This window comes from Balaenoptera musculus, chromosome 15, assembly GCF_009873245.2.
Source record: "Balaenoptera musculus isolate JJ_BM4_2016_0621 chromosome 15, mBalMus1.pri.v3, whole genome shotgun sequence".
NCBI lineage: Eukaryota > Metazoa > Chordata > Mammalia > Artiodactyla > Balaenopteridae > Balaenoptera > Balaenoptera musculus.
In genome coordinates this window covers 84,353,603-84,376,507 of record NC_045799.1, presented here as the reverse complement: position 1 = coordinate 84,376,507, position 22,905 = coordinate 84,353,603, and the positions used below count along the sequence as shown (strand labels likewise).

Genomic DNA, 22,905 nt, shown 5'->3' with positions numbered 1-22,905 from the left:
CAGGGTTAGCGTAATGGATCACCTGATCTTCCTCCTGAGCAGGCCCAGCCCCTCGGGGCTCCTTTGGGATCAGATCCTGCAGCTCTCCAGCAGCCTCCCGACCTCCGCTCTGGGTGAGCAGTGTTAAGTGAGGTGTTACCACTCCCCTGGAATCCGCTGGCTTTCAGTCTGAGCAGCCCCTGTAACTTTGTGGGGTTGTGGGGCCTGCCTGATCAGGCCGTGTGGAGAAACGAAACCAGAGAGCAGTCTGCACAAACATTTATTTACAAAAAACCAAGTTACATATGGTACAGGCTTTTTACACACAGTAGTTTAAACAATTTATTATTATTTTTTAACATCTTTATTGGTAAACAATAATTTTATGTATCTTTACTACCAGAAGGTAAAGAACAGAATTTAATAAACTAATCGTTTTTGCTATTTTTATACAAAGTGACAGGTCATGCACATTTTTTTAAGTTTTAAAATCTTTTGCTAAGTGCAAATACTAGATTCCTCTCTCCAGTTTTAAGGCAAGAATGGGACTGTTGCTGGGCAGTCTCTCGCTCCAGGGAGCAAGCAAGGCAGCCCAGAGGGGAAGGCGCCAGGCTGCCTCCGGGACTGCTCTGTCCCCCAGACATGGGCTGATCTCGGGGGCTGTCCTGTCATTTGCATCTTGCAGCCACTGACTGGTTTGTCTGATGGTTATGGCGCCCTCTCTCCCCAACCCCATCACTAGTACAGACTGCTTCTCCAAGACACGAGGCACCTACAGGGTCATTTTGCAGACATGAGGGGCTCATGCTTGGGTCAGAACGTGAGGCAAACGTGACTGCGCTACACCTGCAGAGCTGCGAGCCACTCCACAGCCCAGCTCAAGGAGGAACGATAGAAATCAGGCGCCCTCGGCTCAGAAAGGCAGGAGTGGCTCCCTAGCTGCCTCGCGTGGCTGAAAACAGCCAGAACTCATCTCAAAAGACAAGTCTTCAGTTTGGCCTTGGGGGAATTATTCTGGTCTCCCTCCTGTGCGGCAACCTTTGGACCTTCGCATGCCAGGTCCTAGGGCAGCTGCTGGACCACAGTGTCAAGGGCATGCGACACCAGCCCAAAGTCTGTCCTTGCCGCTGCCCCAGGACCTCCGTGGAGCCACATACCCTGGGCTGCAGGGAAGAGGTGGAAGCTGGTTCCTTCGTTGGATGATGAATCGGGTCAGAGACCCAGAAGGTTCTGGTGGGCTGGGGTGAGCACTGTCACCAGTGGGGCAGGTTGACAGCACCTGGGGTCACCCTCCCCATCCGGTGGGACATCTGTTGGCAGTTCACAGCCCTCAGAGACCCTCCCTTGGGGAAGCACGGGGAACATGCTTTAAAGGTACTTGAAGAAATCCTGTTGCTGTGCCCCAAGGGCAGGGGCAGGAAGCCCGGTAGGGAAAGGCTCCTGGCAGCAGAGACTCAGTGTAGCCTCTCTTCATGCGCCCCCCACCCCAAGCCTTGGGGGCCACCTATCCGCAAACCCCAAACCCAGAGGAAAGACAGCAATAACAGGTAACCTGGCACATCACCTCTCCATTTTAATCTCTGAAAAACATCTGAGAGGCTGATGGCAACGGGTGACCAGACGGTGATGCCTGGTCCCAGGTGTGTCCCCTCCTCTCTGAGGTCTGTGTGTGTGAACTTCTGGGAACCCCACAGCCATCAGAGCTTCAGCAAGAGGAACGGAGGCCAACACAGGGAGCCAGGCACGTTCACTCCCCACTGAGGCCTCTGCGCTGCACACGGGCTGGAGCACGAAGTACTGCAGAGCAGGTGGCTGGGGTGAGGCTCAAACACCTGGCTGGGGCTGGACAGCAAAAGGCAACTGGGAACATGGTGGGGACTCCCAAGCAAACCCACAGCCGGACTCACCTGACCTCAGGAAAGGGTAGCTGCCGAGCGCAACCTGGGTCATCTACCTGCTGGGGAAAGCCAGCGCCACCATACCGTAGGGGAGAATCTGTTCATTACCTGGGTGGCGGCAAACACGGCTCCCTGGGAAAGCCACCAGGCCTCTGTCACAGCCACTTCAAAAGGATCTTGTGGTTGGCAAAAATTTCAGGACCATCCCACCCTCATCAACTGCCAGGCACGGGGCAACAGATTTCTTTGACTTTCCAGAGACTGAGGGAGAGAAACTCTAGTAGGCCACAGAAAACTGGAAAAGTTCAAAGTGAGTAAACAGCAAATGTTTCTTTAGATAAACTACAAACATCCCACTGCATGAGATGGCTCTCTGTGGTCTCATCCGAGAGGACCAAGAGGGAGGGCGAGACCCTGGAACAATCACTGCGGTGGAGGCCTGGGGTTCTGCACTTGGACACGGTCCACAGCCTCCCCAACCTGAGCGGCGCTCCCAGGTCTGTGGACATCGCTCTGCCACTTAGACCAACCGGCTCAGGGCAGTGGGGTGCACCTCACTCTAGGTGGGCTTCAGAACGAGGTGGGTAGAAGAACCAGGCCTCCACGACCTGGTCCCGAGCTCTCAGCTCTCTCGAAGCTGCACTACTTGTTACTTCACTTTGTTATGGATCACACTGCTACGGTAAGGAAGGCTTACGTGGTTTTTAACTGAGAGACTTCTGTTGTCTGCCAGGGGGAGGGGATGGAGGCAAACATTTCCCTTCATCTATTTCTGCAGGGACGTGAGTGACAGAGACGGGCTACCTTGTGGCCCAGGGCCACCACGTTGGCTGCTAGGACGGCAGAACTCTTCAGGAAGAGGGTTTTGCTGTCCCTTATCTCTGGCCCAGTCCTGTTACGGGCACCCGGAGGGTACCAGCCTGCTGATCACTTTTCAAGGAGCAGTGGCCCTTCCCAGGGAGAAATCCAGCCTATCTATTCAACAGGCAAGTCCGTCATCCCTACTTAGCAGGCATGGGCACAGCCATCAGCCTTGGGGGTGAAGGAGCATCTATCCAGCCTCCAGCCTGCACGGGATGCTTGGCGGGGCTCCCGGGAGGGGTGGGGCCTGGGTGTCAGAAGCGATGCCGCGGCTGGGGGCCAAAGTGCATAGGCAGGTTGTGCTCCAGCGGCATGTGGACGGGGGCGAAGTCGTAGTTGACTCGTACATTGGGCAGAGGGGGCACATAGGGCGCTGGGATGGGGCCCATGTTGAGGGGGAAGTTGTTGAACATGGGCCGGACGGGAGGCAGGGGGAAGGCTGGGTGCACAAAGGCGTAGGGGGGGATCTGTGGCTGGTGCAGGTTCTGTGGGACGGGCCTCGGCAGGGCTTCGATCCTCTGGACTTTCTCTGGAGGCTTCTCCAAGGGGGGCCCAATGCGTTTGAAGGTATTCTCTGAAAAGAAGACGGGATTTAGTAGAGAAAACAGTTAAATCCCACTGTGCTCGGATCTGGCCTGGAACCAGAACCGCATATCCTGATCCTGGTCCCAGGGGCCCTGAGCTGTAGGCTGACAGCCTGGAGCATGAGGCCAGACCAGGAGCCTCCAACTTTCAGCATCATTCTTCCCTGTGGACACAGGAGGGGTGGCCAGGCCAGAATAAGGCCGATTAAAGCCCCAAACGTAGCATGCACGCATGGGTGCAACAGCCCCCTCACCAGCCATCACCGAGGACAAAACCATACTTCCCACCGAGTGTCACACTCCACAAGGATCACCTTGGAAGGGGGAAGACTGATCCAGCTCAGAACAGGTGGAGCTTCTGTGAGAGAATTTCCTTTAGAGGCAGGCCGTGGATGGCCACTTACAGAAACTCCATTTCGTTCCTCTGTAACCTCACAGAGGCCTACTGTCTTTTTAAGTCTGCTTTGGCTTCTATTTGCTTCCTAAGCTCAAACTCACCCCTTGGGACCTCCTGGCCATCAAGGAGCTGCTGAAACTGTCTCTATGCTTTCAGGGCCTTTCCCAGAGGGAGCTGGATATATGGGTGGGGTCTATCAGCGGCCACCTGAGGGACAGCACTCCCTGGTGGTCCCTGGCTGGGTGGAATGCCAGGATCCCGATGCAAGCCAGCAGCGGGGTCCCCTCCTCCCCTGTGCACATGGAGTGAGTGAGCACAGGGCCTGTCTTGGGGAGCACTTGCCTCCATTCTTTCTTTTCTGTTCCTCTTCGGCCTCCTTCTGGATTTCCTCAATTAGCTTCTCATCATCTTCCTAGGAGAAAGGAAAGAAGATCAAGCTGGCTGGCTTGCTCTCAGCCAGCTCCATGCAGCGCTGAGGCCCCCCCGGGACGCCGGCTTGCTGCCCATCAGCAATGGGGCTAAGCCAGAAACCTGCTGCTGACCAGCGAGGTCGTGGGCTTGCATACCACCCATTCCCAGTTCCCCGGGAATCTTCTTCCTTTATCATTAGACGGTGTTCCCATGAGGAAGCCCATCTGAAAGGCTGGGACCAAGGAGCGGGTCTGTGCACTGCACGCGGCTGTCTGGGGGCTGGGCTAAGAGAGCCTGCTCTGTTCACTCAGCTGTAAGGTAAGAACTTCCCACAGCTCGGAGCGGGCAGACTGATAACCCAAGGGTTTGGGATGGGGGTGAGTCTGGAGTGGGCAGGGCCTGAGGAGTTTCAGATCTTGAGTCTACAAACTCTGAGCACAGAAGCCGTCTCTGTAGAGCCCGCAAGTCTTGCCAGCTCCCCGAACTGAGCTGGACAAAAGACTATGCAGGCCTGCTGAGCCCTGAAGCTGGCCTTTAGCTCCTAGACAGTGGTGGGCTGTAGAAGGAGCAGCATGCTGCCAGCAGAACAGTGGCCTGGGCCACAAGGAAGGGCACAGCAGTTTAAGAACAACTCCCCTGCAGACCTCACCATCTCCCCTTCCCAAACTCAGGCTTGGTAGGCCTGCTTCGCTAATGGGCAATTCAGACTTGGATTATCCCAGCCTGGGGACAGGAGCCAAAGAGGCGCTCTGGGTACAGGCAGATGTGTGGGCTTCACCAGGGAAACTCTGGGGTCTGTGCCACATACAGTTCCCCCATCTCCACCTGCCCCAGGCACCGTGAACTGGGCTGCTGGCCCGGGACAGACAACCTGAACCATGCCTGTTCTGTGTAATGTGCTGGGGGTTCAACCCACTCCTCAGCGGCCCTGCAAAATGGCTGGGGACTGAAAGGACACTCGCTGGATTGAAACCACCACCAATACGGTGCATGTCTTTGCTGCCAGCGGCAGGGCTGCTGCTGGACCAGCATGGCCACGGAGGGCATGGGACTTAAGTCTACCCGTCACGAGCTGGGGCTCGACAAAGAGCAGAGTAGACACTGCAGCCACAACCTGAGCGTGGTAAGTGCACTGATCAAACCGAGAGACAGGCAGGCATGTTCTGTTTCCTGGGGTCTTGCAGTAGTTTCTCCAGGAGTTAAGGGCAGTCAAGCTGGGAAGAAGTAAGGAGAAGGGCAGTGGTGCCCAATGTGGGGCAGGGAAGCACGAGCCAAGTTTCAGGACTTCCAGAAGCCTGCTAGACACGTGTGTTGCCCCAGACGACGCATCAGGCAAGGCCTCTCCACACGGCCAGTGTGGTCTGGGTTGGAATACTGTCAGTGATAACTCTGGATTTTTCATGCTGATTGGATGCTCTTGACTGGCTGACGTCACCCATGGAACTTCTGGGACGTGAATGGAGGGCCACAGAAGGGAGCGCATGAGCTGGAAAGAACACCTGGAAAACCTTGGACCAGGGGAGAGCACAGAAGCCTCAGCATGGAGCTGGGCAATGGGCAGTCTGCATGCAATGGGCAGTTACTAATGTCATAACCAAGATGGTAACTTGTGATTTCACAGACAGTTATGGCCCCTCCATGATTCTGGAGTCATGAGTGTCGCTCACTCAGTGTGTACTGGACACCTACTCTATAAAAACCCTAAGACAGGGCTTCCCTGGTGGTGCAGTGGTTGAGAATCTGCCTGCTAATGCAGGGGACACGGGTTCGCGCCCTGGTCTGGGAAGATCCCACATGCCGCGGAGCAACTAGGCCCGTGAGCCACAACTACTGAGCCTGTGCGTCTGGAGCCTGTGCTCCGCAACAAGAGAGGCCACAATAGTGAGAGGCCCGCGCACCGCTATGAAGAGTGGCCCCTGCTTGCCGCAACAACGGAAAGCCCTAGCACAGAAACGAAGACCCAACATAGCAATCGATCAATCAATCAATCAATCAATCTTTAAAAAAAAAAAAAAAAGACAAAAAAAAAAAACCCTAAGACATGGTCATCCAGCCTCTTTGTGAACACTCCAAATGAGGAAACTTACTACTCTACACAGTAATCACTAAGCCAATCAACACTAAGGGCTCCAGTAATGCAGCAGGCTTTGGTGGAGGCAGTCTGAAGTTCTCCATGTGAATGTCAAGATAAATTCTACCACTATCTAGATTAGGAGCTGGCAAACATCTTCATTTTGGTGCCAGTGGCAAGTCTAGGAAAAAAGATTAAAAAAAAAAAAAAAAAAAAGAGTAATCTAGAAAAATGGAAAGTAGGAGAGTTGCTGCTCTGCACTGCTCACTGAGTGACGTGGGCAAATTCCTGAACATCTGAGTCTGGGTATCTCACCTGTAAAATGGGCTGTTGTAAGGACCGCATGAGCTCAACTGTGTAAAGGACCCAGCACAAAGCAAGTACTCCTTATTAATGACAGGAAAGTTGTGAAAAATGGCAGGAATAAAGATTTCAGAAAGATGAAAAGTTTCAAGAAAAAGTGGTAAAGATTGGGAGATGCCCTAACATTTCTCTCAGTGGCTTCTTTACGGTATGAGTGAGGTTTCCTGCCTCTGGTCATTTATTAATTATAACTATTAGTACTATATCACCATCACCCTCACCCCACCCCCACTATCTCATCCCTCTTCTATCACATCACCTAAATGTGGTCACGCCCATCAGTACCCAGAGGGACACCTAAGGCCTCTGATGGCACAGGAAGGCACCTTAGAAACCAGCCATTCTAACTTCCTTCTACCACAGAAAGTAAGGTCCCAGATCAGGTAAGTTGTTCAAAGTTATGGTTAGTTGGCGGTGGACTAGGCAGTGTCACTCAAATACCTTTCCTGGAGAAAATCCACAGAAAACTACTTTGCAGGTTCCCTGTCCCCGTCGTTTGATTTGAAAACGTGGAGGGTATATGTATGCTTTCATTCAAGAATATGTATTGCATGTCCAGTATGCATCAGGCACTGAACTGGATGTACAGCTAAGAATAAGGCAGACCTGGTCCCTTCCCTCATGGAGCTTCTATTTTTGTGCTGTGATCACAATTCCAGCTGGCATTCCACTTTGGAATTCTACATGGGCTTAAAGAGCAATTTCACAGCATTAAAGACTAACCCTGACCCCCACCCCCTCTTTCCCCTCAGACTGTCTTGTGACATTTCTGTCAGGATAAATGAAGAATGAGGGATACTTTCTCAGTAGAAGATTCCAGGTCTCTTATAGCACTGTTAAGGGTATGGATGAACAGGGCATCTGACCGATTTTTATCAATACTAAGTTTCCTGTGATAAATCCGAATGCTCCTGGTAAAGTTCGCCCCTGAATAAATGCAATGTAAGAATTCCCTTAGGTGGGTCTGAGGCACTTGCACAGGCAAGTGTGAGTTGAGTGTCCTGATACAGATCTGCCGGCTCTCTGGAGGACACAGCAGCCAGGTCCACCAGCTGGCAGAAACTCCCAGGCCGTCACTGAGAGCTCTTCCGGGGTTGGGGGGCGGGAGAAGCCTTAGAGCCTTGAGTTCTTCACCTTTTGAAGAGAGCCACCTGGAGGCTCTTCCCTTCCTTCCTTTGCTCTGATCACTCTCCTGATTTGTTAAGTGGACTCAGGACTATTTGTCCTTAAGCTCTAGCTTTCCCTGTTTAGGCAGTGCTCTTACAGTCTAAATACAGTCTGTATTTCACAAGAAAATGTCAGCACTCAACTATTTTGAGCAGTGATTGTTACCATAAAGAATGAGCGAATTGTTAGTTACACCTAGAATATGGGTTAAGCGTTTCAGATTTCAACTTTCTCCAACTGGTTGGAGTCACAGGACACTATATTTCGAAACTAAGAACTAAAACACATTTTAATATATTTTTTTAAAGATAAAAATTACATTTTCAGCCAAATATGTTAGACTCTAAGGGGGAAGATTTTTTTCTTCATCTGGGGTAGAATTTCCTTCCATAAGCAGTTTCCCTTGAGTATTTAAAATTCCTCAAGTCAAGAGTGAAGGCATGGGCTTCCCTGGTGGTGCAGTGGTTGAGAATTCGCCTGCCAGTGCAGGGGACACGGGTTCGAGCCCTGGTCCGGGAAGATCCCACATGCCACGGAACAACTAAGCCCGTGCGCCACAACTACTGAGCCTGCGTGCTACAACTACTGAAGCCTGAGCACCTAGAGCCCGTGCTCTGCAACAAGAGAAGCCACCACAATGAGAAGCCTGCACACCATAACGAAGAGTAGCCCCTGCTCACTGCAACTAGAGAAAGCCTGCGCACAGCAATGAAGACCCAATGCAGCCAAAAATAAATAATAAAAAATAAAAATAAAATTTTAAAAAAATTAAAAAAAGTGAAGGCAGACTGAATTGTACACTTTAAAACTGGCAAATTTTACTTTACCACAATTTAAAAAGTTAATAATGTTAAAAAAAAAGAGTGAAGGTAGGTTTAGGGTTGATCTTGAGATGAAACATGAGGACTGGTCCCTCATCAGAACACTTCTTGGGTTGGGTAAGTGATACATGGGGATATTAAGGCTTTTCTAGAGGTGAGTTCCCTTGGGAAACATTCTAGGCATCCCAAGTGTCATCATTCATGGTGAATAAGGACACTTGGGAAAAAGTCTTGCCATTCTGCAAATCTAGGACACACCTAACCTGCTGGAAACAGGGAACAATAGGAGGAAAAAAGATGATGAGAGGGCCAGGGGTGTGTGGGCTGGATCACAGAATTAACTGTCCTCCAGCCCCCCTGCAGGGCCTGAGTCACTTACAGGAAATCCAGGCATGCTGGAGCGGCCCCCACCGCAGTGAATTTTATCTTAAAGCAGCACTGGCTTCCTAACAGGCAGGCAGCTGGTGTGATGGGAAGAACTCCAGCTTTGGGGTTCCACAGACCTTGGCTTGGGGACCCCTCTACCCAACACGACTTAACCTGGAGCCTAATCATTTCCAAAGCAGGTTTACTGTGAGAAGCAAATGATCTCACTTTTTATAAAGTGCCAAGCACAGTGGTAGTAATAATGGCTTACTGTGTGCCAGCTCCTATTCTAAGCACCTCACATAGATTTCATAACAACTCCAGGAGTTAGGTACTATTAATTAATACCCATATTACAAATGAGGAAACTGAGGTTTTTTAAAAATATTTTTTCTGATCAGGGATCGAACCCACGCCCCCTGCATTGGAAGCACGGAGTCTTAACCACTGGACTGCCAGGGAAGTCCCACACATAGTAAGGTTTGAATACAGGCCTTCTCAAAGCCTGAGCTCTCAAGCACTTAAACCACTAGTTTCTGAATAGAAGCTTCTGGAACAGTATGACTGGAGGGGCCCAGAGTACTCTGCCTGCCCTGAGAATTGTCAGAGGTGACTATTTTTAGGCCCTGCTTTGTTCTAGAGTGTATCTTGCTCTCTTTGAAATATTAAGAGTTCCTTCTCTTTGGGATGTGCAGAACTCTGAAATCTCCTTTCTCCACTGAATAAAAGAAGGGAACAGGGCAAAATAAAACACCTCTACTCAAGGAGATGAACAGCCAGTACAGCAGAGAAGGGGACACTTCCCTGAAAAATTCCCATTTTCCTGGGGTCAGCTCACCCACAAGTACATGTGCCATCACTTGAAACATCAGGTCTCTGACTGGCCTCCCCAGCACTTGGCCTTTGAGACAAAGCCAGCAGAACCTTCTCACCCAGAGTGGGAGCTGGGAGCTCGGGGAGAAACCAGAAACCTAAGGTGCAGGCCAGGCTCCATCACTGAGGCCACAGGACTTAACTGGCTCATGGTAACTGAGTCGCCTATCGCTCCTGACCTGGGCACTGTTCCAGGCCATCTCCAGATGTCCTTGCCTCGTTGACATGTTTTCTCATGAGGTCACCAAGTTACTTGTATACCTTGGAGTCCCATGGAATTTTCTCCTTCTTCCACAAAAAGCCAGGGTTTTGATTCTCACACACATTAAAGCAATCTTGGGGAAAAGAGTTTAACAAAACACAAATAAAAAGGTAATTCCTGGGACTTCCCTAGTGGCGCAGTGGTTAAGAATCTGCCTGCCAATGCAGGGGACATGGGTTTGAGCCCTGGTCTGGGAAGATCCCACATGCTGCGAAGCAACTAAGCCCACGTGCACCACAACTACTGAGCCTGTGCTCTAGAGCCCGCGAGCCACAACTACTGAGCCCGCACGCCTAGAGCCCGTGCTCCGCAACAAGAGAAGCCACCGCAATGAGAAGCCCGTGCATTGCAACGAAGAGTAGCCCCCGTTCGCCACAACTAGAGAAAGCCCCATGGGCAGCAACGAAGACCCAACGCAGCCAAAAATAAATAAATTCACAGGCCCTAGTGAATGTCCACCAAGGGCAACATGCCCACCCCAGCATTCCTCTCCTTGGCCTTTGGCTTGGGGTTTAAGATGGACCCAGTAGGCCTTTTCTGCCCTCTTTCTGGCCCCTCCTCATCTTGGTGAAAACCTTTAAACAGATCCACAGAATATGCATATAAGCAAGTCTCAGACTGAGCATAAGGAAACGCCAGGCTAGAGTAGAAGTGAACCCCACAGCACTTTCCATCACTACGCACGGCCACTCTGGGAGGGGAACCCACAGAACACCACTGAATGTAATGAGAACTGGGATGGGAACACGTGCAGCACCCACAGTGGGCCAGTGCACCCCAAATGCAGTGCTGAGGACAAAGGACCACAGCAGAGAGTGACATGGAGTCTCGCCGCCCAGCAGATCTGGAAGAATGCTTTATATAAAGAAACGAGGGGTTGCATCTTAACAGTGAGAGGATTTTATTTCCTTTCCCTGAATTCCTCTGAGCTCAGCAAGATACAGAAATGCTGGCCTAACACAGAAGACTCTGACACGCTTGCTTCACATGGAGGTGGGTAGGGAGTGAGGCACGGCAAGAGCATGAGGGGGATGGCAGGGGCCCGGCCTCTCCGAAACACCGACTCAGCACGCCAGCTGCCGGCAGGAAGTGAGGGAGAATAACCAGAGAGGTTTTAATGAAGAAAAACAACCCCAAACCCCAACTCCTTAAAACATGTCCCTCAACAATGAAGCCCCACAGCTCTGCCCATGGAGCAGGGTCTGGATGGAAGAAAAAGAAGGATGAGAAACTGCAAGTGGTTAAAGGGAAACAGAGAAGGTTTCCACCAATCAGATATTGACAACAATCGCCAGCCACAGGCTGAAGGTTCCTAAAATAAATGTTTGAGTACTTAGCACACGGCTTGTTCTTGAGAGGCTTTTAAACATCCTTTTGATCCCGTTTTCTTCAACATTTCTGGACACCAGAGCTGGCCGCCTGCTTGCCTGCTGCCAGCCTCTGGTGATCATGAAGGGAGGGTGGTGACTTTTCTTCTTCATTTAACTTTTCCTCCCTGTAAAAAGGTGACTGAGAATTGCAAGTCAACTGCTGCTTCCCTCCTGCAGTTTTGGGGGTGGGGCTGGGGCTGGGATCCAGGTCATGTATGGCCACAGCTGTTGTTAATAAACTTGCAATGATTTCATAAAAGGCTTCCAAAGAGCTGAGGATTTAGTTTCAAATTATTCCCAGATTGGCTGCAGATCGCCGAGCAACACCAGACCCTAACCCCCCAGCGCCAGCTGTCCCCCTGCAACAGGAAGTTGGGGGGAGGAGGGTGCAGCACGGCCCGGAGTGGCACACGCTGTGCAGCTGGGGTCTGGAATGGCCGGGGAGGGGGTGCGGAGGAGGTCCGGATAATGTGCTGGGGAGGAGCAAAGACTGGACGGCTCTCTGCTGGCTTCTGCAACTATCTCCTCGGGTCACAGAGGCCTGGAACGCAAACACCTTTCTGTCTAGAGCTCCCCCCAGGGACCTGGAGGCAGCATGGGGTGTGGCCATGTTGTGACTCCTGTCAGGGTCAAGCACTCAGCCTGGGGCCTGCTGGCATCTGCTGAACATGACACATGCCAACATGCCATGTTTACCGGACTGAGCCACACTGTGGCCCTCCTTGGTACAATCCTCTAGTGACATCTAAACCTGACTGGGGACACTGTCAAGGCCCCTTTCTACCATCTCCAGCTTGCTCAATGGGGAAGGGTCCAGCGAGGGCCAATCCCTTTACGGAGGCCTGCTTGATTCACTGGGTGAAGGGACCCTGCAGGCAGCTATCAGCAAGCTCCCGTACTTGCGACCTCTTGCTCCAGAGAGTGGAGACTTGGGGAGTGGAAGGAGCTAACAGCTGGCTGAAGACCTGGATTTGCAGCCTGGTTTTACCAAGTGACCTGAATCTTGTTTTCTTCATCTGCAGAATGTGAAAGTGGTCCCGCCTCCATGTTGTAACAGAAACAATGGTGTTTAAAACAGTGACTTGAAATAAAATGCTAAGGCCAATTGTGGAAGTTAAGTGATGGGGCAACATGGGTGTTCACTTTACCATCTTCTTCACAGAAGGTAAATTTTAAAAGTTAAGGAAAAAAAACTGAAACCGAAAATTAGTTACTGAGCTAAACTCTGGAGTATCTTTCTGAAGATACTCCCTAAAATGATCTCCACCTTTTCCTCCTCAACCCTGTCTGAAATACTTTTATTTCCTCTGCCTTTCCCAGGTCACTCAAACCAGGGTCTCAAAGGTGCCCAGCGCCCTCCGTGCCCCTGACCCATCAGGAAGACAGACACTGGTCCAGGCTGGGTGGTGCTGGAGCCAACTAAGGGGAGAAAGCAGAAAGCAGCTTTGTTTAAGATGCTGAGAGAACAGAAGACCTGAGATCAACACATGCCACGTTTTTTTTTTTTTAATTTGGCATGCAGGATCTTAGTTCCCAGACCAGGGATTGAACCTGCGCCCTCAGCAGTGAAAGCGCGGAGCTCTAACCACTGGACCACCAGGGAATTCCTCATGCCACCTTTTACTGACCACAGTCTTCTGCAAGTTTCTTCATTTGTAAAACTGGGATGATACACTGGCCTTAGAGGACTGTCAAAGAATTAAATATATTAACACATATTAATGTCAGGTTCAATCCACTGCAGCCTTGAGAAAAATAAATAATTCTCTTAACCAAATGGCTAGACTTATAATGGTGCCAAATTGTAAACTGGCTGTTAAAGCCCTAGGGTTTTATTTGCACTGAACATGCTTCAAATTCTTGTATTTAAAAAACAAAGAAGTTGTAGAAAACAATTCTGTGCAGTTTCTGGTAGCCAAAACCCAAGATAAATACCGACTTTGTTTTGTATTAAAGTGAAAATGCTCTTATGAATTTTGCCCCACTTCTAGAATCCGGACTGCCAGATGATTGCTCTGAACATGGCTTCTAACAGTAAGACGTAACTTGTTAACCCCCTTAAGTTACCACTCACGGACAAGAAAAAAGTCAGCACGTATGGGTCCAGTCAAGTCCCGGGGTAACCATTTCCCCACTGCAAAATAATGTTTGTTCATTTATGTGTTGTGATTTGGCTGTGCATTCCGACCCCTAAGCTAGAAAACTGTGGTTTGTTGTGACTGGTTTGCTTCTGTTTTTCTTTTTTCCTTCTTAAAAAGACATCTTGTTTTTACAAGACTCTTGGTTGAATGTTTTGAGCTTATTTCTGACAACTAACAGATAACTGACAGTTTTCTAATATGCAGTTAGTTCAGTTCCCAAGCAATCTCTAGTCATTAAGGATGAAAACTCAACTTCTCTCCAAACCACGAAGGGATAACTCCCTCATGGACAAATGAGAGATTCTTCCTGGCCTTGCCGGTTAATTAAGCCAGAGAAAAGGCTGGATGACAGGGCATGCTTTGTTTCCCTGAACTTCTGAATGGCTTTGTGTTCCCAGAAGCCCCAACAGATGCTGGGTTGGAATTCAATCGGTCTCCTGGTGAGAATCAAGGAAACGGGGCTGATCCCGGTTTTGATGGGAACGGGACAAATGGAACAAAATCTCTGGCTGTGGCTACCAGAGGAAATCGGAGGGATTTGTATTTGCCTGACCTTCCTTTCGAACTTTATTTTGAGCAAATACAGAACCTTTCTCAGGGTAGAAGATGACAATTCAACATGAAAACGAGGGGCAGTCGTATGCTATGGCACCCAAACAAGGTAACAGAACACGAGAAACGTTTATAATCAATTCCATGTGTGGGAAGAAAAGGGAGGTGGCAGGAGAAGAACGAGAGAGAGCAGAAAGGAAAACGGGGCTGCGAAGAAGCCAGACTGCCTGCCGCACACCCTGCTGCACGTGGTAACTCCCACGCTGCTCTCTGCTTCTAGAGAGGAAAGCAACCTGAGGAATGCTTCTTAGGAGCACCGCTGAAGAAACAGACCCTATTTCTTCACCAAGTTCCTAGAGATGCTCAGGCCCCCAGTTTGCTGGCTGGATGGGACTGCGGAACCGAGTCAGTGGAACTGCCAGGGCCTGGGAAGTTTTGTCACAAAATGCAGCGTGGGTTACCTTGGAGAGCACTTCCCACTGTGGGCCACACCTCCCTCCACTCAACCAGCAACAGGATGACTGTTTATTCCAAAGTCGCCCCTTTCTTTCAATTATTTCCTCAGTGATAGGAGGGCAGGCTTGCTAAGGGTCTTACTGGGTCACGGAGCTGTGGAATAAAAGCAATTCCTGGGTCCCTCAGCCCAGTCTTCCACCCAGGAGGAGACTGCTCCTGACATGCAGATACCGGGTTTTCACAGAGGACTCAGTGCTTTACAAAACTGGGGGGAGTTCTGAGGATTAGGATTAGGCCACCAGCCTGGCCTGCTGTGGCTTTCAACAGGGGCCAGCCTGTTACCCTGACACCTTTTCTTATCAGGCATATTGGAGGTGTTCTATATGAGGGATAAAGACTGGTGGCTAACAAGACTTTTATCTTTGACTTATAAAGTTCTAGCTAGAACAGTGTTTTAGATTTGGATTAATGGTCAATCTTTAAAAATTGGAAGATTTCACATTAAAATACAGATTTCCAACCTCTGGAAAATCTGAAGCCATGGTAACTCTGAGCACAGTCCCATCTGGCAACAAACTATGGGGGCTTAGGCCAAGTCACTCGTGTACTCCGGGCCTGCAACAGCTCCCAACACACTCAGTGAGACCCACGGCCTGCTTCTGTGCCCACCTCTCTCACCTTCCTCCCCTCGTTCACCACCTGCAGGCCACACCAGCCTTCTTTCTGTTCCACGAATAGGCCAGATCTGTTTTATTTCTTTGGCTGCCTTGCTCCTCCTCTGCATGCAGGTTTCGCTGTAAACGCTGCCTCTCAGAGAGGCCTGCCGAGATGACTACCCCCTCCGGCTCCCGTCATTCTCCACTGCATCGTTCCTACTGTTCCTACACAGTACCAACCTCATGAAGGATCTCTGTTTTAAACTTAATAGACTGTAAACTCCAAGAAAACTAGTCCTGGCAACACTGAATAGTTACAAACGAAAGAATGCATGAATCTATCATTTCTCCAGGGATTTGAATGAAATTTTTGTCACACATTAAATTCTTATGGGACTGTTCCTGGTCTCTATCTTGTCCCCTTGATCTATCTGTCTGTTCTTGCATTAGACTACGTGATTTTGATTTGTGCAGCTTCACAGTAAAAATTAGTCTCACTTTCAAAATTACAGGTAATTTTTCAAGGAAAAAAAATAAATCCGACTGAATTTAAACGGGAATTGCAGTAAACGTGTAGATTACTTTGGACATAAGTAATCTCTCTGTAATACCAAGTCTCCCCTTTGAGGGACAAGGTGCTTCTCCACTATCCAGGTCATCCTCACTTGCCCCAGTGAAAGCTGACTTGTCAATGGCTATCCTCAGGCCTCTGCGGGCTATGGTGCAGCTTCCTTGCTAGCTCCAAGTTGGCAGGGTATCTATCCACTGTTATGCTCAATCGTTTTTTGGTAGAACAAGTCTTCTCACGTACTACATTGCCATCCTTACAGAGCAACTTACAACTGACTAATAGTAATTCTATCAAACTTAAAAATTATTGGGACTTCCCTGGTGGCGCAGTGGTTAAGAATCTGTCTGCCAACGCAGGGGACACGGGTTTGGGCCCTGGTCCGGAAGATCCCACATGCCGCGAAGCAACTAAGCCCGTGCACCACAACTACTGAGCCTGTGCTCTAGAGCCTGCAACCCACAACTACTGAGCCCGCGTGCCAAGAGCCCGTGCTCCACAACAAGAGAAGCCACCGCAACGAGAAGCCTGTGTACCGCAACGAAGAGTAGCCCCTGCTCGCTGCATCTAGAGATAGCTTGCGCGCAGCAATGAAGACGCAACAGAGCCAATAAATAAACAAATAAATGAAATTTATCGTTATTATATACATAAAAAAAAAGAACAAATCATATTTCTCCACATGTTCAAGTCTCTTCATGTCCTTCAATACGGTTTTATAGTTTTCTTCATACTTCTTGTTAAAATTAATTTCCTGGGTATTTAACGATTTATATAGCTACTGTGAATGGCATTCTGTATATTTATTTTGTATCTAGCCATCTTTCACTGCTTCTGATGCCTTTTCAGTTGATTATTTTGTCTTTTCTCAGGTTTAAAACAGTAGGTTTGCCTTTTTTTTTTCTTTTTTTTTTGGGGCTGTGCTGGGTCTTCGTTGCTGCGCGCAGGCTTTCTCTAGCTGTGGTGAGCGGGGGCTACTCTTCGTTGCAGTGTGCGGGCTTCTCATTGCGGTGGCTTTTCTTGTTGCGGAGCATGGGCTCTAGGTGCGTGGGCTTCAGCAGTTGCAGTGTGTGGGCTCAGCAGCTGCGGCTCACGGGCTCTAGAGTGCAGGCTCAGTAGTTGTGGCACATGGGCTTAGTTGCTCCATGGCATGTGGGATCTTCCCAGACCAGGGATAGAACCTGTGTCTCCTGCACTGGCAGGCGGATTCTTAACCACTGCACCACCAGGGAAGTCCTGCTTTTCTTCTTTACATATAAAAGTGCTTAGAACTTTTTACTGGACACACAGTGGGTGTCCAATAAGCATTAGTGATTATCTTCTCCAATATCTATATTTTTCATCTTATTCTCTCAGCTAACTGCATTGACTAGCACAAATAATGGTGATAGTCTTATATATGACTTTTGGGGAATGCTTCTATGTATTTCACTATTAAACACATGCTAATGACTGTTTTGAAATATGGGGCTTATAAAACATATTAAGTATCCTTCTAATACTACTGTTAAAGCTTAAATCAAGAATGGATACAGTCATCCCTAGATATCCACAGGGCATTGGTTCCAGGACCCCCACGGACACCAAAACCAGTGTTGCTCAAGTCCCTTATATAAAATGGTGTAGTATTTGCATATAACCTATGCACATCCTCCCGTATACTTTAAATAATCTCTAGATTACTTATAATACCTAATACAATGGAAATGCTATATAAATAGTTGCTGGTGTGTGGCAAATTCAAGTTTTGCTTTTTGGAACTTTCTGGAAATTTTTTTCCCTGAATATTTTCAATACATGGTTGGTTGAATCCACAGATGTAGAACCTGCAGATACAGAGGGCTGACTGTATTTGTTTTTTTTTTTTTTTCCCCCCACACACACTGTATTTTATTTTTACAAGAGATAAATAAACTGATACCAAGCATTGTACATGGATGACCACAACAAAAGCAACAATGACTGCAATTACCAAACATGAAACACCCTCATATTATGTCATAATATTGACATTCAGTCCAGTAATCCTCCACTGTAACAGCTCCTTTCCTTTGCAGTGAAAATTGATTTGTATATTTTTTGCCTCTGAGTCCTTGTGGGATTTTTTTTTTTTATTCCAACAGAAAGTCACAAAAATTATAAGCATCCTCATCAGTGTATTTGTCTTTATCATCTAAAGATATCATATGGTAAATTATATTAATAGAGTTCTTAATACTGAACCATCCTTGCACATCTGGAACAATCTCACTTGGTCATGGTTTCTATTTGCTGTTATTTTATTTAGAGAATTTTAAACCTATATTCATAAGTGAGATAAATCTGTAGACTTCTTTTTCAGGGTTACCTCTGAGAGGTTTTGGTATCAGCATTATGCTGGCTTTATACAAATATATGTAAAACATTCCGTACTTTTCTATCCTCGGAAGTATTTCAAATGGCATAGAAAAATTTTATTCCCTAAAGGATTAAAAGAATTTGCTCATAAACTGTTGCGGAATGCTGCTTTCTGAGGAGTAGCTTTTTAGCTACTTTCTCAATTTTTGTGTGTGGTTATCTACGCAGTTCCCTATCTTTTTAGGATTCAAAATGTGTTATGTGTGTATAAAATCTCTTTTCGTCATATTACGTTATAGATACTTTTTCCCTACAAAGCAACATGTAGCCATGCATTCACTTACAGTGGGGTCGGTCCAGAGGGAGCATCTTGAACACTCCTGGCAAGGGGCTCCTGGGGAGCGAGGATGCTGGCAGAAGTGGTCATATCCATTAATAGATACTCGACAGAGGTAGCACATTTGGGCACCGCAGCGGCAAGACATGCGGTTGCAGCCTTCTGATTTGATGAGGCCGGTCCCACACTTATGGCATTTCCTAATGCGGGCTGCAGTCATCTTTTCTTCACTAAAAAAAAGAAAACAGGATTGGAGATAGTACGGAAAATGAAAAAGAAAGAAAAATATTATGGCCCTTAAAGTCTTTCTTTCTTTCCACAGATAATGATTGCTTGGCTCTTTTGGTGACATTCAAAGGGTGAAAAGAGCCTATGTTCTGGGCTTCTCTGGCGGTGCAGTGGTTGGGAATCCGCCTGCCAATACAGGGGACACAAGTTTGAGCCCTGGTCTGGGAAGATCCCACATGCTGCGGAGCAGCTAGGCCCGTGCGCAACAACTGAGCCTGTACTCTACAGCCCGTGAGCCACACCTACTGAGCCTGCACGCTGCAACTACTGAAGCTCATGCGCCTGCAGCCCATGCTCCGTAACGAGAAAGGCCACTGCGGTGAGAGGCCCACGCACTGCAATGAAGGGTGGCCCCCAATCGCCACAACTAGAGAGAGCCCTCGCACAGCAACGAAGACCCAACTCAGTCAAAAAAAAAAAAAAAAAAAAAAAAAAGAAAAAGGAGCCTATGTTTTGGAATCTCAGAACTGGCTTCAGTTTTTCAGTTGTATGACCTTGGGTAAATTATTTAACTGCCTCGAGATGAAGTTTCCTCATTTTTAAATTGGGAGAACCCAACTTTCTCATAGTGTTTTATTTATTTATTTTTAACATCTCATAGTGTTTTTTTTTTTTTTTTTTTAACAAATATTTATTAAACCTTACTATGGTGCTAGGTATTTTTTTTTTTTTTTAAATTTTATTTATTTATTTATTTATGGCTGTGTTGGGTCTTCGTTTCTGTGCGAGGGCTTTCTTCTAGTTGTGACAGGCGGGGGCCACTCTTCATCGCGGTGCGTGGGCCTCTCACTATCGCGGCCTCTCTTGTTGCGGAGCACAGGCTCCAGACACGCAGGCTCAGTAATTGTGGCTCACGGGCCCAGTTGCTCCACGGCATGTGGGATCTTCCCAGACCAGGGCTCGAACCTGTGTCCCCTGCGTTGGCAGGCAGATTCTCAACCACTGCGCCACCAGGGAAGCCCCTCTCATAGTGTTTTGAGGATTACAGATAAGATACAGAGTACCCTGGGGCAAGTGCCTGGCACCTAGCATTTAGAAAATGATTATTCTATTTGTTATAGGAGTCCCTATAGGCTTAAAATGGAGAGAAAAAACTCAGTGTCTTCCTAATCAATGTTTTTTATATACACAAAGCTGGATAATGGAGAGCCAGTAAACCTTAGTTACAGACACACCTTAGACTTTTAAATACATACTTGACATAGGGCTGGGGTAGACACAGCTGGGGGCGATCCAACAGCCACCCTATGACTTCTTCCTGTTGGCAGAGCTCACTCCTATGACAAACTGGCATGTTGGAATACTACCTTCCCAGACTCCCTTGCAGCTAGGGGATGGGCACACACATGACTCAATCCTGGCCAACGGGAAGCTTGTAGGGAGCCAACTTGTTTCCAGAAGCACTTTTACTGATATCTAGAGTCAAGATGACAGGTCTTGGCTTGTTTTCAACAGCTGGCACTGCTGAATTAGTTACTTCTAATGGTGCTGTTCATAACTCTGAAATAACACTTGCCACCTTTGCCTATAATTGCTTATGTGTCTGTCTTCCTCTGCTGTGTTGAGTTCCTTAAAGTATAAGGCAGAGGCTATGATCCTTGTACCCAGCTGGCATGAAGAAGCATCATCTTGATGGGAAGGAGTCAAAAGGTATTCCTGCTGAGACCAAGAAGAGCATGAATGACCCTAAGCATGGATAGCCTTGAAGGACTCATCCTATTGCTCAAGAACTTCTGTCCTCTCTGAGTACAAACACAGTGTGTAACCAGGTAATTGCTTCAACGTGAAGAACGTAATAGTGTGGGGATGAGTTCTGATCTGCACTCTCCCTCCTAAAGCTGAGAGAACGCAGCCTTCTTCCTTCCACTGCTCCCAGTTTTTCTGCTAATAAGTAAGAGTAGCCAGATGAGCCTGTGGTCAGGCAAGTGTTTTTTGTTTTTTGTTTTTTAAATATACATTTAGGACTTCCCTGGTGGCACAGTGGTTAAGAATCCGCCTGCCAACGCAGGGGACAAGGGTTCGAGCCCTGGTCTGGGAAGATCCCACATGCCGCAGAGCAACTAAGCCCGTGCACCACAACTAATGAGCCTGTGCTCTAGAGCCTGCGAGCCACAACTACTGAAGCCCTCATGCCTAGAGCCCGTGCTCTGCAACGAGGGAAGCCACTGCAATGAGAAGCCTGCGCACCGCAATGAAGAGCAACCCCCGCTCGCCGTAACTAGAGAAACCCCGCCCACAGCAACGAAAAACCAACACAGAAAAAAAAAAAAAAAAAAAAAAAAGAAAAACCAACACAGCCAAAATCAATAAATAATAAAAGATATTAAAAAAATACACTTATTTATTTATTTTTGGCTGCATCAGGTCTTTGTTGCTGCGCATGGTCTTTCTCCAGTTGCAGTGTGTGGGCTTCTCGTTGTGGTGGCTTCTCTTGTCGTGGAGCATGGGTTCTAGGCACACGGGCTTCAGTAGTTGTGGCATGTGGGCTCAGTAGTTGTGGCTCACGGGCTCTAGAGTGCAGCCTTAGTAGTTGTGGCGCACAGGCTTAGCTGCTCCATGGCATGTGGGATCTTCCCGAACCAGGGCTCGAACCCGTATCCCCTGCATTGGCAGGCGGATTCTTAACCACTGCGACACCAGGGAAGTCCAGGCAAGTGGTTTTAATTATTGATATTTAGAAGACTGTTGTAGAATGCTCCTCAGAAGCCAGATCATGTGTTTAAAAATAGAAAAATACATTAGGAAATTGGCTGCTATTCATTTCATTTAGGTCTAAGTTTTGAATGGCCCAAAATGAAGGGAGGCAGAACTTTGGCTTGAAAAGAATTTAAACCCAGTTCAAGTTACAGAAGAACAAATGAGTTCTAAGTTTTGCTGAACAGGAAACAAGGTCAAGGAGACAAAGTTTTAAAAAAGCAAATTTATTATTGTCAACACTGTACACATGTTCATGATTTCAGCAACTGTGAAGACAGTTCTCAATGTTCCATGTTAAGACTCACAAGGTTCTGGGACTTCCCTGGTGGTCCAGTGGGTAAGACTCCATGCTCCCAATGCAGGGGGCCCAGGTTCAATCCCTGGTCGGGGAACTAGATCCCCTATGCATGCCACAACTAAGAGTTCGCATGCCGCAACTAAGAGTTCGCATGCCGCAACTAAGAGTCTGCATGCCACAACTAAGAGTCTTCATGCTGCAACTAAGAAGCCCACATGCCACAACTAAAGATCCTGCATGCCGCAACTAAACGTGCCACAACGAAGATCCCATGTGCCACAACTGAGACCTGGCGCAGCCAAAATAAATAAATAAATAAATATTCAAAATTATTATTATTTAAAAATAAAGTTCTTGTCTTTTATTTTTTATTATTTTATTTATTTATCCCCCCCCCCCTTTTTTCGGCTGCATTGGGTCTTAGTTGAGGCATATGGGATCTTTGTTGAGGCGTGCAGGATCTTTCATTACGGTGTGTGGTCTCTTCGTTGCAGCGCTCAGGGTCCTCTCTAGTTGTGGCGTGCAGGTTTTCTCTCTAGTTGTGGCGTGTGGGTTCCAGGGTGTGTGGGCTCCAGAGCGTGTGGGCTCTGCAGTTTATGGCACGCGGGCTCTCTCATTGAGGCGTGTGAGCTCAATAGTTGTGGCGTGCGGGCTTAGTTGCCCTGCAGCATGTGGGATCTTAGTTCCCCGACCAGGGATTGAACTCGCGTCCCCTGCATTGGAAGGCTGATTCTTTACCCCTGGACCACCAGGGAAGTCCCCAAAATTACTATTAAAAAAACAAACAAACAAGACTCACAAGGTTCTGATGAAAAGTTTCCAATCTGAAAAGCTGTAACCAAAACACAATTGCCATTTTCTATGGCACAAACTTTCAGTGCACACGCACCCTGGAGACTGAGGTGTGGCTTTAAGCCATTGCACTCTGCCTGGGGCTGGCTCACTGCTTCCCTGGGCAGCTGCTTAGGCTGTAGTGTGGGAGAGGAGTGGCTAAAGAGAACCAAGGTTACACAGTCCTTTCCAGGAAGAGGGTGCATTTGCTTGCTCTGTTCCACCAAGCTGTCAGTCGCCAATGTGAAATAATACTGGGCGTGGTGGGGGAGAAAAGGCACTTCTAAATGGATGGAGGAATATGAAGAACACATACAACTC

General features: G+C 48.2%; 1 protein-coding gene across 3 annotated transcripts in view; it reads right to left on the bottom strand.

The window, feature by feature from the left end:
* Positions 1 to 243: 243 nt before the first annotated feature.
* Positions 244 to 22,905, bottom strand: part of RNF216 (ring finger protein 216) — a 180,761-nt gene continuing 158,099 nt past the window's right edge. For all 3 annotated transcript variants that reach the window (XM_036826032.1, XM_036826033.1, XM_036826034.1), the window contains 3 exons: positions 18,478 to 18,700; positions 4,062 to 4,131; positions 244 to 3,312 (listed from right to left, as the gene is read on the bottom strand). In XM_036826032.1, the coding sequence (XP_036681927.1) occupies positions 2,993 to 3,312; positions 4,062 to 4,131; positions 18,478 to 18,700 (613 nt within the window). In that variant the 3' untranslated portion in view covers positions 244 to 2,992. The remainder of the gene's footprint in view (positions 3,313 to 4,061; positions 4,132 to 18,477; positions 18,701 to 22,905) is intronic.